At 42.1% G+C, this 15,129-nt stretch overlaps 2 protein-coding genes across 6 annotated transcripts in view; both read left to right on the plus strand.

Moving 5' to 3' along the window:
• The window catches only part of Pls1 (plastin 1), an 82,617-nt gene extending 72,575 nt beyond the window's left edge, over window positions 1-10,042 (plus strand). For both annotated transcript variants that reach the window (XM_052187628.1, XM_052187627.1), the window contains 5 exons: window positions 194-308; window positions 3,126-3,259; window positions 3,653-3,776; window positions 7,900-8,024; window positions 8,233-10,042. In XM_052187628.1, coding sequence (XP_052043588.1) covers window positions 194-308; window positions 3,126-3,259; window positions 3,653-3,776; window positions 7,900-8,024; window positions 8,233-8,368 — 634 coding nt within the window. In that variant the 3' untranslated portion in view covers window positions 8,369-10,042. The remainder of the gene's footprint in view (window positions 1-193; window positions 309-3,125; window positions 3,260-3,652; window positions 3,777-7,899; window positions 8,025-8,232) is intronic.
• A 3,179-nt stretch (window positions 10,043-13,221) lies between these two features.
• The window catches only part of Trpc1 (transient receptor potential cation channel subfamily C member 1), a 46,107-nt gene continuing 44,199 nt past the window's right edge, over window positions 13,222-15,129 (plus strand). For 2 of the 4 annotated variants that reach the window (XM_052187629.1, XM_052187630.1), the window contains exon 1: window positions 13,222-13,887. In XM_052187629.1, coding sequence (XP_052043589.1) covers window positions 13,668-13,887 — 220 coding nt within the window. In that variant the 5' untranslated portion in view covers window positions 13,222-13,667. The remainder of the gene's footprint in view (window positions 13,888-15,129) is intronic. The other 2 variants (XM_052187631.1, XM_052187633.1) reach the window with 1 other exon arrangement.

Genomic DNA, 15,129 nt, shown 5'->3' on the forward strand with positions numbered 1-15,129 from the left:
AGGTACAAATGCCTCAGAAACATGAAAAAGACTGAACAGATTCTTAGGTTGAAAGCTTGAGATCAAATGAAATGTCATTTATAAGCTTCAAATGGCCATTGTGTGTCCACAGAAACATACCCACCTGCAGTCTGGTTAACCGTAACAGCAGCCACCACTTCCCCTCCTGATGCGTGTTTCCTTCCTGTTTCAGTGACCTTGCAGACGCTTTGGTGATCTTTCAGCTCTATGAGATGATCCGCGTGCCAGTCAACTGGAGCCAGGTCAACAAGCCTCCCTACCCTGCGCTGGGAGGGAACATGAAGAAGGTGAGCGGGGTGACTGAGGCGATGTCACTGTTGCTCTGATAGGAAGCTAATGGCTTAGTCTCTTAAATGTCATTGTGTGCTCTGTGCCTGTAGATTTATTTCCACTCAGAATGGGCTAAACTTAACGGGCTCTTCCTGAGCTCCGTTATTAAGTGTGTAGAAAGCGACGGCAGTCCTTCCAGGAAGACACTTCATTACACTGTTTTCATCTTTAACAGGTTGTGGTACTTATGTTCTTTGAGATGTACCCTGAGTGCACTCTTCTGCTATAATTGCCACAACTTGCTAAGTCTTAACAGCGTGCTCATTCATCTAAGCAGCAGATACATTTTGATTTCCTATTACCTTCATGCACGCACACACACATGGCACAGTGCACGACAGAGAAAAGCACGAGCTATGAGCTGGTGCTTAGGAAACCCTGCATAAATGATGGTGATGTGTATACCAGTGACTGTGAGCAAAATGAGAACTGTAGGGTTTTAGCTTAACAGGTGATAAGGGCAACCTGTTAGCCTATGCTAATGGCGTCGCGTAGGGGGCGGGACGAAGGGAAGGAAATGGATAGTGGTGGGAAAGTCTGTGGCTGAGAAATGAACCATTAGAAAAGGCGCTCATGTTTATGACACTTCTAGAATCGCTCTGGTAATATATAACAAGACTATTTAATATAATCCTTTGACGGTATTTCAGCTTATTGATTCATAAAAACCTAGAAAGTTGGGCTGCGAAGATGGCTGAGTCAGGACAGTGCCTGCTGTGCAAACCTAAGGACCTGAGTCCAGTCCCCACGACCTGTATAAAAAGCCGGGTGTGATTCTGTGTACCCAACTTAAAACTAGATGTTACCCTAGATGCCCCCACCTGTCCTGTACATTAGCTCTATTTTGTGGTTTCTTATTCATTGCTGGTTGTATTGGCACCATCTTGGACTTGACACAGCAACACCATCTCCTTTCTTACCGTCTCTCTTAAGAATTTGCCTTTGCTGAAACATGTTTCACACAAAAGCCACAAGTGTAGTTAATTAGAAAGGTTTCCCATTCATCCTATGCCTCTCCTCCTGTTCATACTGTTACGTGTTACACGTAACGTTCATAAACTAGAAATTCATTCAACTTATATATCCCATAATGCTTATTTCTTTTTTTTTTTTTCTTTTTGGTTTTTTCGAGACAGGGTTTCTCTGTTATAGCCATGGCTGTCCTGGAACTCACTCTGTAGACCAGGCTGGCCTTGAATTCAGAAATCCACCTCCAGTGACACACCTCCTCTAACAAGGCCACACCTCCTTTGTTAAAATTATTTTTAGTTTTACAAATTTTACTTCTTTTTTACATTTTATTTTTATTAGATATTTTCTTTATTTACATTTCAAATGTTATCCCATTTCTTCTTTTCCTCTCTGAAAATCCCCTATCCCATCCCCTCTCCCCCTGCTCACTAACACACCCACTCCTGCTTCCCTGTCCTGGCATTCCCCTACACTGGGGCGGCGAGCCTTCACAGGTCCAAGGGCCTCTCCTCTCATTGATGTCCGACAAGGCCATCCTCTGCTGCACATGTGGCTGGAGCCATGAGTCCCTCCATGTGTACTTTTTGGTTGGTGGTTTAAGTCCCTGGGAGCTCTGGGGGTGTCTGGTTGGTTCATATTGTTGTTCCTTCTATGGGGCTGTAAACCCCTTTAGCTCCTTGGGTCCTTTTTTCTAGTTCCTCCATTGGAGACCCTGTGCTCAGTTCAATGGTTGGCTGAGAGCATCTGCCTTTGTAAAGGCCACACCTCCTAATCCTTCCAAACAGTTCAGCTAGGGACTAAGCATGCTTACACATGAGCTTATGGGTGTATTACTCAAGCCACCACAGTGTTTACAAATCACATGTTTACTGTAGTGGATGCCACTGTGATGGGAACAAAGCCAAAGTGTGGCTCCGTTAAGGTTATTTAGTTTTGCTTTGTGATGCTTGGGATTGAACCCAAGACCTTTCTGATGCTAGGAAAGCGCCCTACCACTGTGCTCACATTGTGTGACACTATTCATTCCTGGGGCGACTTGAACCAGCAAGCATCTTCTCACTCCAGATAGAGAACTGGTGACAGACCAAAGATACCACCGAAGTCCAGATTGGCGAACCAATGCATTTTATTTATTGGGGTCATTTATAGGCGTGTGGGTGAGGGTTCTTTTTACAGGTGTGGGTGAGGGGTTACTTAAAGGAGCAGAAAGCTGTATCACCAAGGCCCATCCGAGCATCAGTGACAGCTCATGAAACCCGAAACTTAGTGTTCACTGCCCAACCTGCAGGGCACTTAGCAGGTTGGAGTCTCTTTTCAGGAGGCTCAGCTGGGCTTAGGCTCGTCCAATCAGCCGAGTTACTCTGAGACCATCTCTCAGCGGTCCTTATTGATTGTCTAAGCTTGGGGATGGAGGAATCTAGTGAATCTGGTCAGTTTCAGTGACTTCCTTTCCTGGGCAGAAACTGGTACACAACAGCCACATCCCAGACAAAGCCTTTGCTGATCAAAGGGTCAGGGACCTGAGTGTCAAAGAATGCACAAAATAAAAGTTTTTAACCATTGACCTTTCATTAATAAACTGTGTAAGCTGCAGTCGGGACTTCAGGATTCAGCCATTTTCCTAATCTAGGTCAGTTCCATCCCTGTGAAATGGGTGTAATTGTTTCACTTGATTACTATGAAATAAAATTTGGTCACATATGATGCCATTGCTGTTACAGGTAATTGGATGAGTTGGCACAGTCTGGGAATGTTTTTTAAGATCTGTTTTTGTACTAACAGTTAGCTCTGCGTGCTTTCAGATAGAAAACTGTAACTATGCAGTTGATCTCGGGAAGAATGAGGCCAAATTCTCTTTGGTTGGCATCGCCGGGCAGGACTTACATGAAGGGAATGCAACACTTACCCTGGCACTGCTGTGGCAGCTGATGAGACGGTAAAGGCTCGTGTCCTTAACAGATCCCTCCAACAAATCATCTGAACTAAACCTGTAGCTATTTTGAAGACGCAAGAACATGAGAAACATACAATGTGAAATAAGTTAATCCTGTAGGAGATTTGCTATTGGTGCTATATTATAGTGGGCTAATCTCTAGCAATATAATCACTTAACATGAATACCTCTTAAATGGCTTTGTAAGGAGTTTTAAATTTTTAAAACACTATCCAGTAGTGTCTGGTTTTGATTAGTAAGCGTTATAACCTCTGAATGTAACCAAGTGCAAATGCCAGGCTAAAGTTCAGAATATTAACCTTTGGAGACGGGAACTTGCTGTGTGAGAACAAATCCCATCATCCCCTTGTCTCAAGTTCACCGTTTCTGTTGCAGATACACGCTGAAAGTGTTATCAGACCTTGGAGAAGGTGAAAAAGTCAGTGATGATATCATTATTAAATGGGTCAACCAGACCCTTAAAAGTGCAAACAAAAGTACTTCTATTTCCAGCTTCAAGGTAATCAAGAAATTAAAAACAAATTATTATCTAAGTTTAATGGAAGGGAGTTTTAATGAGAATTACCTTAGTGAGGTTCAGAATTATATTAATATGAGACCCCAGAAACTTAAATATAAGCCCCAGGAATTTAGGCATGTACAAACTAGTGATAATTAGAATTCTTGTAGTTTTGATTAGTTATCTGTTGAACACAAATGCAGGTTAATGTGGTAATCTGATATTAGAAATAGAATTGAACCAAAAAATCCAGTTGTCAAATGTAAAAAAGACTCTCAAAAGCGTTGGTTGTTTATATGGGACATGTAATGTTTTGTGCTCCCTAGCAGCGGTCTCTGGGTTGCATTGGCACCATGTTCAAGGCATACAGAGCCGGCCAAACCGATGCAAGTGGGGATTGAGAAAACGGGTAGGAAACCAGTTCTTCCCATCCGGCATCATGGTGCACTTAACACTGTCCTCTGAGCGTTTGCAGGTGACTGACTATAAAGCACGGGAATGCCGCCTGCACATACATACACGCCCACTAACTCATGCATCTCCATTGTGTTTTGCCGTTGCATGCAAGTTGGTATCAGCTACAAATAAGCATGTCTGCTTGAATGTGTTCATTTAGTGACCCCTGTGTTTGTGACTTTTATTACATGTTTTTTAAAAAGCCCTGCAATTTCTCTTTTAAAAATATCTTTAAACATGCCAGTAGATGAAGCCCTAAGCTATCTTTAAAGAGACCCATCTTTATTGTTTTCTCTGCCTTTGCTCTATGTATTTAACAGTGTTTGAGAGTAGCAGAAATGTCATATATTGATGAACTTAGTCACTTTATAAAAATGAAGGGTTCACATGGTTTTAACAAAATCGATTTTGAGAGAGATACTCCCTGGGTCCTAATTCAAGTACATCCTTTTTTTCTTCTTTTATAGTTTGGAAGACATGAGTGACCCTATTGTTTGTTGACTTTTTAAAAACTAATTTTCAGTTTGTGGTTTGTCTCCATGTTTTAGATATGAAGTATATGTTTTAAATGTAAAATAGGAATGTGATATATTATAACATTCTCTAATTGGTCATCTTTAAACATATTATGGTAATGTCATACATACTTGAATTCTTACTAATACTTATTTAAAAATATGGATGGTAGAATGCTTGCCCAGCCTGTAGGAGGACCTAGGTTTCATTCCTGGTAACAGTAAGCAAGTAAATATATAAATAAGCAAGTAAGCAAATAAGTAAATAAAGTGATCAAATACAATGAAGAAACATTTAGGGACACAGCAATATATTGAAGTATTACTATTAATTGGCTTAGATCTAGCTAAAGAAAAAGCCATAAAGTGTAAGAAATTTATTTAGCCTTCAGTGTTTAACATTTACATTAAAGACAAAATTTATAAAATGAATTATATATATAATACCACCATGGAGTAAATTATAAACCAGTACAAATGATCTTGTCAAGTGTACGGACTGGCTGATCTTCCCAACTCGGTGGTGAGTAAGGAGTGGACAGAGGAAGCTGATTTGGTGGTGGAAGATGGTCATGAAGTACATTATACACCTTCAGAAAATGGCCTTAAGAAACTCGGTATAATAAGCACTTAAAAACCGAGAAAGGGAGGAAGGGAGGTGGGGAGGGAGGGAGGGAGGTGGGGAGGTTGATTTGAACATCAGATAGAGGAGGAATTTGAACTGGTGGACCAAAAAGGGAGCTCACAAGCTAGAAGCCTCCATCTTGAATAAAGGCAAGGTTGAGAAGATGGTTTCTACAGCGTATTGTACAAAACAGATTGAGTGAAGAAGGGGGAGAAATTTGTCCTAAAGGGATAACAAGACAAAGGAGTAATGTGAAGAAGGTGATTGTTTCAGAAAGAAAAGTCTGGCCGGGCAGTGGTGGCACACACCTTTAAGCCCAGCACTTGGGAGGCAGAGGCAGGCAGATTTCTAAGTTTGAGGCCAGCCTGGTCTACAGAGTGAGTTCCAAGACAGCTAAGACTACACAGAGAAACCCTGTCTCAAAAGCAAAACAAAACAAAACAAAAAAGAAAGAAAGAAAAGTCTGAGTATGCAGACAGGATGGGCTGGAAGCCTGGTGTGACTGAGGAGTGTAGGTTCCCAGCAGAGCTATGGTGAGATGGGACTTGGCTTCTTGCTTTGGAGAAGCAGGGGAAAGAGCAGCCAGTTCTGGATAATTGGGGCTTAGATACTTTGATAAAACAGACATGTTAAAACTGAGAATTCAGACTTTTCTGGCTTTGCTGGTAGGGATGTGAATTGGTCTAAGTTAAAGAGAAGGGCACTGATGACAGTAAGGGATGTGCAGAGGCCCCATAGACTTCAGGACCCTTTGAGCCAGTGCTGTCCCTCCACAGCCACTACTGTGTCTGACAGGCCAGCTTTACCCCTAAGCTGCTTTTCTTCTCAGTTGGGTGGCTGATTATGAAAGAGCGCTCATCCCCTCATTCACATTCAGAAAAAAGCTGTTGATTTCCAAAAGCTGAATTAACTTAGGCTCAATGTTATTGTAGTAAACAGGATAGAATCGCGCTGTTCATCTTAGACTAGGTGCTTTCCACTTTATTACTGCCCCTGGACAAGGACTTTTAGGTACTTTTTTCTTTCTCCTCCTCCTCTTTCTCTTCCTCCTACTCCTCCTCTTCCTCCTTTTCCTCTTTCTCTTCTTCTTCTGCTTCCTCCTCCTCCTTTCTCTTCTTCCCCCTCTTGGTTTTCTAGACGGCTTTTTGTTTTGGTTTTGTTTTGTTTTGTTTTGTTTTTTGGTGTAGCTCTGGCTGTCCTGGAACTTTCTCTCTAGACCAGGCTGGCCTCAAACTCATAGATTCATCTGCCTCTACTTGCTGATTTCTGGTATTAAAGAGGTTCACCACCAACACTAATACTTTTTTTTTCTTAATTACCCCTTCCCTGCCAATCATTTATTATTATAAGCATTTTGCCCACATATAAGTCTGTGTCCATGTCCATGCCCATGTCTAGTTAGTGCCCGTGGAGGTCAGAAGTGAGCTTCAGATCTCCTGGAACTAGAATTACAGAGGGTTGTGAGTCACCACAAGGGTGCTGGGAATTAAGCTCAGGTTCTCTGGAAGATCAGCCAATGCTCTTACTTGGTGAGCTGTCTCTCCAGCCCTTTCCTGTGAATTTTTAATATAGACATATATTGTATACTTGCTTATGTATTATATACTTTAAACATAAAGTTCCTTTAGATTGCATGGCTTATACCAGTTCAGTTTCATTATAGAGCACTGGATGGCAACATCTTTCCTTGAAAGGAAAGGAGTGATATCCAAAATATGGGTTCTGTAGAATCCAGAGAGATAAGGAGTGAGCCGGTGCTGGATAGGCAAGCAATAAGAGTTATTTTTCAACCTGAGAACAACAAATCATTTTCCGTGTGCAGGCAAGTTGCAAAATCAGTTCAGATACAGATTTTTTAAAATTTTAATTGCAATACTCTATCCCTTAGAGTAGTTGTCCATTTTTTAGTTCACTCTTTAAGTAATGGAAAAGTAGAATATCTTGGATATTAGTGTTAGACTGTCACAGTTCAGATACTTTATACTTATTGGCAGCTATGTTAGTCATTTGATCTTTTTGGACTTACGTACTTCACTGTTAAAATAAAGTATAGTTCATTTGTTTCCTGAGATGTAGGATTAAAAAAATTAGCAAGATATTTAAATCAATAAGAATACTATCTTTGTAAATGCCAGATTCCTTTCAGTATTTCACTTTCCTTTCTGAAAATACTAAGTCATGGGAATTCATGGTTTACAGACATGAAATTATTAATTTAAAATGCATGAACTCCATCGTGAAAGTTATTTTTCACAGAATGGATGTAACAGTTGCCAAAAGAAGGAATTATCATGACCGTAAGTCGTATTCAGGTGTGGGGCAACTCTCTATACACTATAATTTACATGAAGACTAAAGGAAAATCATCTTTTTAATGGTTTATTACATGTGTTGGTTTCAGAAAAGCACCGTTAAATACAAAGATAATCTCTAGGTTGGCTTCAGTTATGTGACTATGACCAGAGGAGGCTGACATTTGTGAAAACTAAAGGTCAGATGGTGATGCACGTCTCTCTTCATTTCCTAGGACAAATCTATTAGCACAAGTTTGCCTGTCTTGGATCTAATAGATGCCATTGCACCAAATGCAGTCCGCCCAGAAATGATCAAGAGAGAACACCTGACTGATGACGACAAACTGAACAATGCTAAGTAAGCCCTCCTGGTCTCTCTGACCACAGATCTGCTTGTCCTACAGCAATGCTCTTACCCTTTAAAATACGATTTCTGTGGGGAATAATGTTAAAAAAAAAATCATTCTTTGCCTTTTTTTGTTAAGTTAATCTTATAAAAATATTCTTCTGTTAAAAGAACAAAAGATAGATAACAGATCCCAAGATGTCTGCCTTTTCTTTTCAAGATACGCCATTTCAGTTGCTCGGAAGATTGGTGCCCGGATATACGCACTGCCTGATGACCTCGTTGAAGTGAAGCCAAAGATGGTGATGACTGTGTTTGCCTGCTTGATGGGAAAAGGACTGAACAGACTGAAATAAGGAAGCACTTGCTGCGATCTGCCACACTATACGCATCGAACGTCTTCAGTTTACAGAATCTTGAAATGTAGTGGGTCTAAAATCAGAATATCTGTATGCTCAAAATAGTTCTGTATCCAGTAGTGAATAATATCTTGTCCATACCAGTTAGAATTTGTCAATCTATTTTTGGATAACACAATTACCTTAACAATCAATACCCATACAGGAATGTCTTATCAAGCTGCTATTTCATAATTAAATTATTTTATTTCCTAAGAGTCTTACCAAAATAAGACTAATCATTCTTTTTTCATGGCTCAAAAAAGACCTGTATAAAGTTTTGTCAGGTCCTTCTGTTAAACGTGTTTGGATTTTTTTTTTGACGTGTTATTTAATTTTGATAAAAAATATACTGAAAGTCATAATCTAACTTAATCCTTTTGGTTTTCTCCCCTTAACTGTGTAAAGTGACCTAAAATGTTCTGTAAATTTCTATATCATATGAAAATTTAAAGGGATAAGTATAATCCATCAACATTAAACTTTTTTAATAGAGAACTAACTCTTGAATAACCCCTATGGATCCCTCTCTTGTTTAACCTGTAGGAGCTTTTTTCTCAAACTTGGATTGTAGGTCCATGGCTACTTTACATGTGCTAGTTTGATAATACAGCTTCATCTCCAACATTGAGCATAAAACTGTATGTTGGTAAGGTGTTACATATATGTATTTCTCTAAGTCATCTGAGTTACTCACATTTTCTTAAATGGTATGTATTAAGTGGTCAAACCAGCCATGAAGTATTTATTTTGCCCCCACAATGTGTGTGACACTTTTTCAGTTGTGGATATCTGGTCTGTGGAGATACATTTGGCAAATACTAAACTATGAATGTGAATATCATTATTTTTCTCCTAATTGCTTTCAAATACTTTCAGCCAAACATTGGATCGAACGTCCCAACTGACACCAATCCTATCCTGCTAGTGTCACATCACACTTATTAGTCTCAGGCTGTAGGGAGACCTATATAATTGGAATATGCCCACCAAATGGCTTCCATAGAGAGCTGCTTAGATAAAAGCTAAGGTTCGCTGTAGTTTCTCATGGTTCCCACAGCCCTGTATAAACTGGAAATTTTTAAAGTTTGTGTCCCTCGGGAAGAGTTAAAGCTTGCAGCCTCTTTTCCCTAGCAGTTGTAGCAGTAGAGAAGAACTTCTGTAGCTCATAGCTGAAGCCAGAAATGAGCTCCTCCCCCTCCACGTTAGTGCCAGTGAGCAATACTGCTGTGCAATGAAAGTGCTGTCACCTCTCTCCGTGTGAATGCGTCCTCCACGTCTTCATCGTCCACCTCCTCCTTGTCCACTGATTCCACTGATCGGAGCAGACATCAGGAGTGAGAGTGTCTATGTGTTTGGGGTAGACTTTTTTAAATGAAGTGTACTGACAGGTGGGATTCTCAAATATATTCTTCTACGTGAAATTTCTTTGCCTTTTATATTTTGGTGATTGTTTTCTTATATGAAGATATAAGTATGCTTCTGCTCTTTTCCTGAGATTATTTAAATCATGCCTCTCTGGTTTTTCCACTGTCATATTTACTAAAATAATCTGATTTACATGGAATTTAGCACTTTAAGGTGTTCTTTTTCTCATGAAGTATATTTAATAAAAATGCTGTGTATGTAGAATGTGTGTTTATTTCATTTAAAGAAAAATAGAGGACCTTCAATATTGATCTGTTATAAGCTTGTTTCCTCACAAAAGATGACAACTCCTGAATGAAATAATACAAAAGCTGTATTTCTTTAGTGTTTTTTCTTTCATATAAAAATTTTAATTCTAAAATTTTGCTTGTTTTTTATTTAGTTTTTTGTTTTTCAGGACAGGGTTTCTCTGTATAGCTCTGGATGTCCTGGAACTACTCTGTAGACCAGGCTGGCCTTGAACTTAGAAATCCTCCTGCCTCTCTGCCTCTGAATACTGGGCTAATTCTAAAATTTTAATGTTTTTATTAATATTTGTGTGGATACATGTATATACATGTATTACAATATTATATGATACATGTGTATGGGCATGTATGCATACATGTGGATATCAGAGAACAAATTTGTTGGGTCAGTTTTCTCCTTGCACCTTTATGGGAATTGAACTCAGGGCTTCAGGTTTGAACAACCAGCACTTTTATCTAGCCATTTCACCAGCCCTCATAGGAAGAATTTTATTAAAGATGAACTAAGTAGCCGGGCGTGGTGGCTCACTCCTGTAATCCCAGCACTTGGGAGGTAGAGGCAGGCGGATTTCTGAGTTCGAGGCCAGCCTGGTCTACAGAGTGAGTTCCAGGACAGCCAGGGCTACACAGAGAAACCCTGACTCAAAAAAAAAAAAAAAAAAAAAAAAAGATGAACTATGTGATTGTTATAAACCTAGTTTGTGATGAATGAAATCATTTGAGTGGACAAAATAATTAGCATAAGCTTACTGTCTCCAGTGTCCAAGTACCGCCACTAGATTCTTGGGCCTCAGCTAAGACAAACAGAAACAGTCATTTGAATTACATCCTAGTAGAGACCATCAGCCAGTCCAGCAATAGCAAGAAGTAAAGCAAGTAAGAAACAGAACAGAAAGAAGACAATGGAAGGAGGGAATGGTTCGCTGCAGACCGACTTCAGAGGAGAGAGAAAGGTTATCTGAGTCTGAGGCAAGGGCTCTCCGAGAAAAAAAACAATCGAGTGGGTGCTATGAGAAAGAAACAGATGTGCTCCTCAAGTAGTAAAGGGAGGAGAACATGAGCAATATCAGTGGGATCCTACTTGTAGGGCTAGATCTAAATCTGAATTTCTTTCCCCTCTGACTGGTGGTGTGGTTGCTGTTTTGTTTTGTTTTTACCTGTGACTTGAGGGAGTTGTGTAGAGTAATATGCTACTTTTAAGTTTTTTGCATACCATTGTTCATCGTAACTCCAACACTGATCTACATATCACATATGCCAAATATATAGGTGTTGTTAGAATGTCCCAAGTTATGCCCGCTGAGCAGTTTAATAATCTGTATCCGAGACAATCCAAAGGCCTGAATTATAACACTAGCTTGCCTGAAGTAGGCTCTCTAATGCTTTGGAAGGTCTCCTAAGATTACTACCAAAGGGGGTTGGAATTCACTCCAGTCTTAGAAATTAATCCAGCCCCATAGTTTTTTTGGATAAAGAGCCTGTGTATGGCTATGAGTCATTTGAGTTAACTTCAAACACTGAAAATCTGGATGGCTCAGGGGTCGATTTCTGCTAATGGCTAAACATTCTGCTGAGGAACTAAGGAAGTGCGTACACAGATGTAAAGACGTTCCTCTCTGCCACTGGCTTCACCTTGAACCACTTGGAAATTTCACCAAACACATAAACTTGGAACTGTATTAAACATTACAGGGCAATGGGGCGATTGTTCAGAAACAAAAACTGGAACAACTCGAGATTAACTTTTACGTAAAACACAGAAAATGTTTGAAAAAAAAAAGATGACTTTGGTATCAAAGGCTTTTAGAGAACATTTAAAAAGAACATTGATTCTAAAAATTTTAAAAATTAGGAAATTAAATGTTGAAAGAGAAAGTGATGGGACAAAGTAGGCCAAATGGGAGAGGAAGTATTCCCCTCTAATATAAGTACATTTATCCATTGCTTTAAAAATCTAAACCTTGGGCTGGAGAGATGGCTCAGGGGGTAAGAGCACTGACTGCTCTTCCGAAGGTCATGAGTTCAAATCCCAGCACCCACATGGTGGCTCACAACCATCTGTAAAGAGATCTGACACCTTCTAGTGTCTGAAGACAGCTACAGTGTACTCACATATAATAAATAAATCTTTATTTAAAAAAAAATCTAAACCTTAAATGTAGAGTTCAGATCCCCCTCCCTGCCCCCAGTGTTGACTGCAGGAAGCAATAGAAAATTATTGAAAAGATATAGTTTTCAAGTCGCATTTGCTCTGTGTCAGACAACTGTAGTCTAAATAACAAATCTCTTATAACTAAGTGGATATTAGTCTAGAAGCTTGGAATACCCAAGATACAATTTACAGACCAAATGAAGCTCAAGCAGAGGATGGCCTTGTTGGTCATCAAAGGGAGGAGAAGCCCTTGGTCCTGAGAAGGTTGGATGCCCCAGTATAGGGGAATGCCAAGACATGGAAGGGGGGAAAGGGTGATGGGATAGGGTGTTTTTGGAGGGAAAACCAGGAAAGGGGATAACATTTGAAATGCAAGTAAAGAAAATATCTAAGAAAAAAAAAAAAGAAAAAATTAGATGTGATAAATGTAACAAATCCACTAAAAGGACTTGTATGGAGAGTAACTCCTAAACTGTGCTTATGCAACGGTTATAGGTCGCCTTTGACTTCCGTGCAAACACTTTTATATAGTAACTTTAGAAATATCAGGAACGTTAGACCATATTAAGTCACAAAGGTTGTTTTTAAAACGGCCTTTAGGAACAAGGGAAATGTAAACACAAACTCCCAAATCAGTTGCTTGGCCAGGCTTTAGAACAATTCCGTACAAGATTTCAAATAAACGTTAATCCTTCAGAAGCTCCATGGCACTTTCTGCGCTGCCGCAGCTGCAGCCGCAGCCGCAGCACGTACAGGCAGAGGATAAAATTACCTCAAATCTGCAACCAAGCAATTCCCAAGCCCGCAGGTGCTCAAAAAGACACGGCAGACGCGCCCCGGTGCTTGGCGACCGACGGGAGAGGCGTGTCAGCCCTGGACTCCGCCCCCGCCCCACCCCGCCCCTACAAGCCACGCCCCCGAGCCCGACTTCGCCGCAAGCCCCGCCCCGGTGTCGTCGCCTCCGCGGGGCCGAGGATGACGTGAGGAGAAAGCCGCGAACCTCTGCCTCCTGCGGGTGCTGCTGGGCCAGCGCTTCCCACAGCCCGGGAGCCAGACGTGCTGCGAAGCGCACCGCCGAGCTCTCCGGCCGGCGGCCCCCTCACTCCCTCCCAGCCGGGCCGCCCCCTGTGCGGCCCCTGCGGCTCCTGGCACGGCCCCGCGCTCGGCTGCCGCCCTGGCGCGCTCCACTCTGTCGTCCCCGGACGGGCGCGGACCAGCTCGACCGGGGCGCCGGCGGCTGGGCAGAGGGCGCTGGCCCCGGGGCCGCGCCAGCGCGGCCACCAACCTGGGGCTGTCCGTGGAGGGCGAGTGCTGGTTCCGGGGCGAGGCGACGCCCTTCGGGGCCAACGGGCCGCACGCAGATGTGGCCGTGGGAACGACTCACCCGTTTTCCAGCTCTGGGTCGGGGTCGGGGTCGGGGTCGGCGCCCATGGGGGCTCCGCCTCCGTCTCCTGGCCTGCCCCCGTCGTGGGCCGCGATGATGGCGGCCCTGTACCCGAGCACGGACCTCTCGGGCGTCTCCTCCTCCTCCCTGCCTTCCTCCCCATCCTCCTCATCGCCCAACGAAGTGATGGCGCTGAAGGATGTGCGAGAGGTGAAGGAGGAGAACACCTTGAATGAGAAGCTTTTCTTGCTGGCGTGCGACAAGGGTGAGAGCTAGGCCCCCTTCTCCACCTCCGGACACCCTAGCACCCACTCCCCGGGTCCGGCCCCTGCCTCAGCTTTTCCCGGTGCTCCTGCTTTTTCTTGAGTGCAGCGGCTGTTCCCACATCTGTGCACCCCGCAGGACTTCTGCCTAATTGAACTTGAGCAGCAGGCAGGTAGGGCGGGGGCGGTGGACTCCCGCAGGTGGGAGCCTAGATCCCAAAGTTGCTCCGCTTCTGTCACTGATAAACTCTAGTTTGGAGTTACTTCTTCCCTTGGGAGCCAGAGGCTAGTTTTGGACCTTCTAATCCGAAAATTCTACGAATTTCCCTTATGATTTCTCCAATATATGGGCTGGCACCTTGTAGTTTTTGTTTTTGTTTAAGACTTTTCCTTCTGTTTAGCATCAGCCAGCAGTGCCTTAGCCTGTTACAGTTGAATGGTATCCCATTATCCTAAACACAAATAATACGAAATAAGGACTAGACACGAAAAATCCTGCCCTAGTTGCCGAAACTTGCCCCAGATTTCTGAAACCCCTTTGAGTTTTGGTTTTTTTTATTAGGGAGAAAGGTTCATTACTTCAGAGAGTTGGAGGGAGGCAAAGGTAGTAAAAAAAAAAATAAGTATAGGCGAAATAATGTGGAATATACTGTTTTTTAATCTAGGAATTGATCTCTTTATGGCCATGTAAAAAGACAAGCATGGTTTCAAGTGGAGCAGGAATGGGAATGGGAACTCGTTTGCTCTCAGATTGTGTTTATCTCTTATCTGAAAAAAAAATAGTACTGAAACATTCTGGTTCCTCAGTTAAGCAGATAGATGTTGAAAGGCTGTGTTTATTTGGGAAAACTTTGCTGGAACCATGCAGACTTCTGAAACCTGCTTCCAGAGGCCAGCTCATACTGTGGGAAAACTAGTTTACAGGACTTTTTGGATCTGTTCACATATAGATGTTTAAGTCAACAACATCTCCCTAAACCCTTTAAAGCATTTGAAATAGGTTTTTGTTTGTTACACAACTATGCTTAATCTTAGCCAGGCCAAAGACCCACCCCATGCCTTGACATTTCACCATGGATTTAGAGCCAGGATGGGGAGGGCAGAATTTCCTCTGTCCCCTGGATTCCTAACTGTCTTCTGTCACCATTGTGGTAGGCTTGCTACATTATGAGGAAGGATACTTAACTTTTCTGTAGCAGCTTTGTGTACCGCAGGGCTCAGGATGCTTTCAAAATGTGCAACAT

The sequence above is a fragment of the Apodemus sylvaticus genome, chromosome 7 (genome assembly GCF_947179515.1).
Source record: "Apodemus sylvaticus chromosome 7, mApoSyl1.1, whole genome shotgun sequence".
Taxonomy (NCBI): Eukaryota; Metazoa; Chordata; class Mammalia; order Rodentia; family Muridae; genus Apodemus; species Apodemus sylvaticus.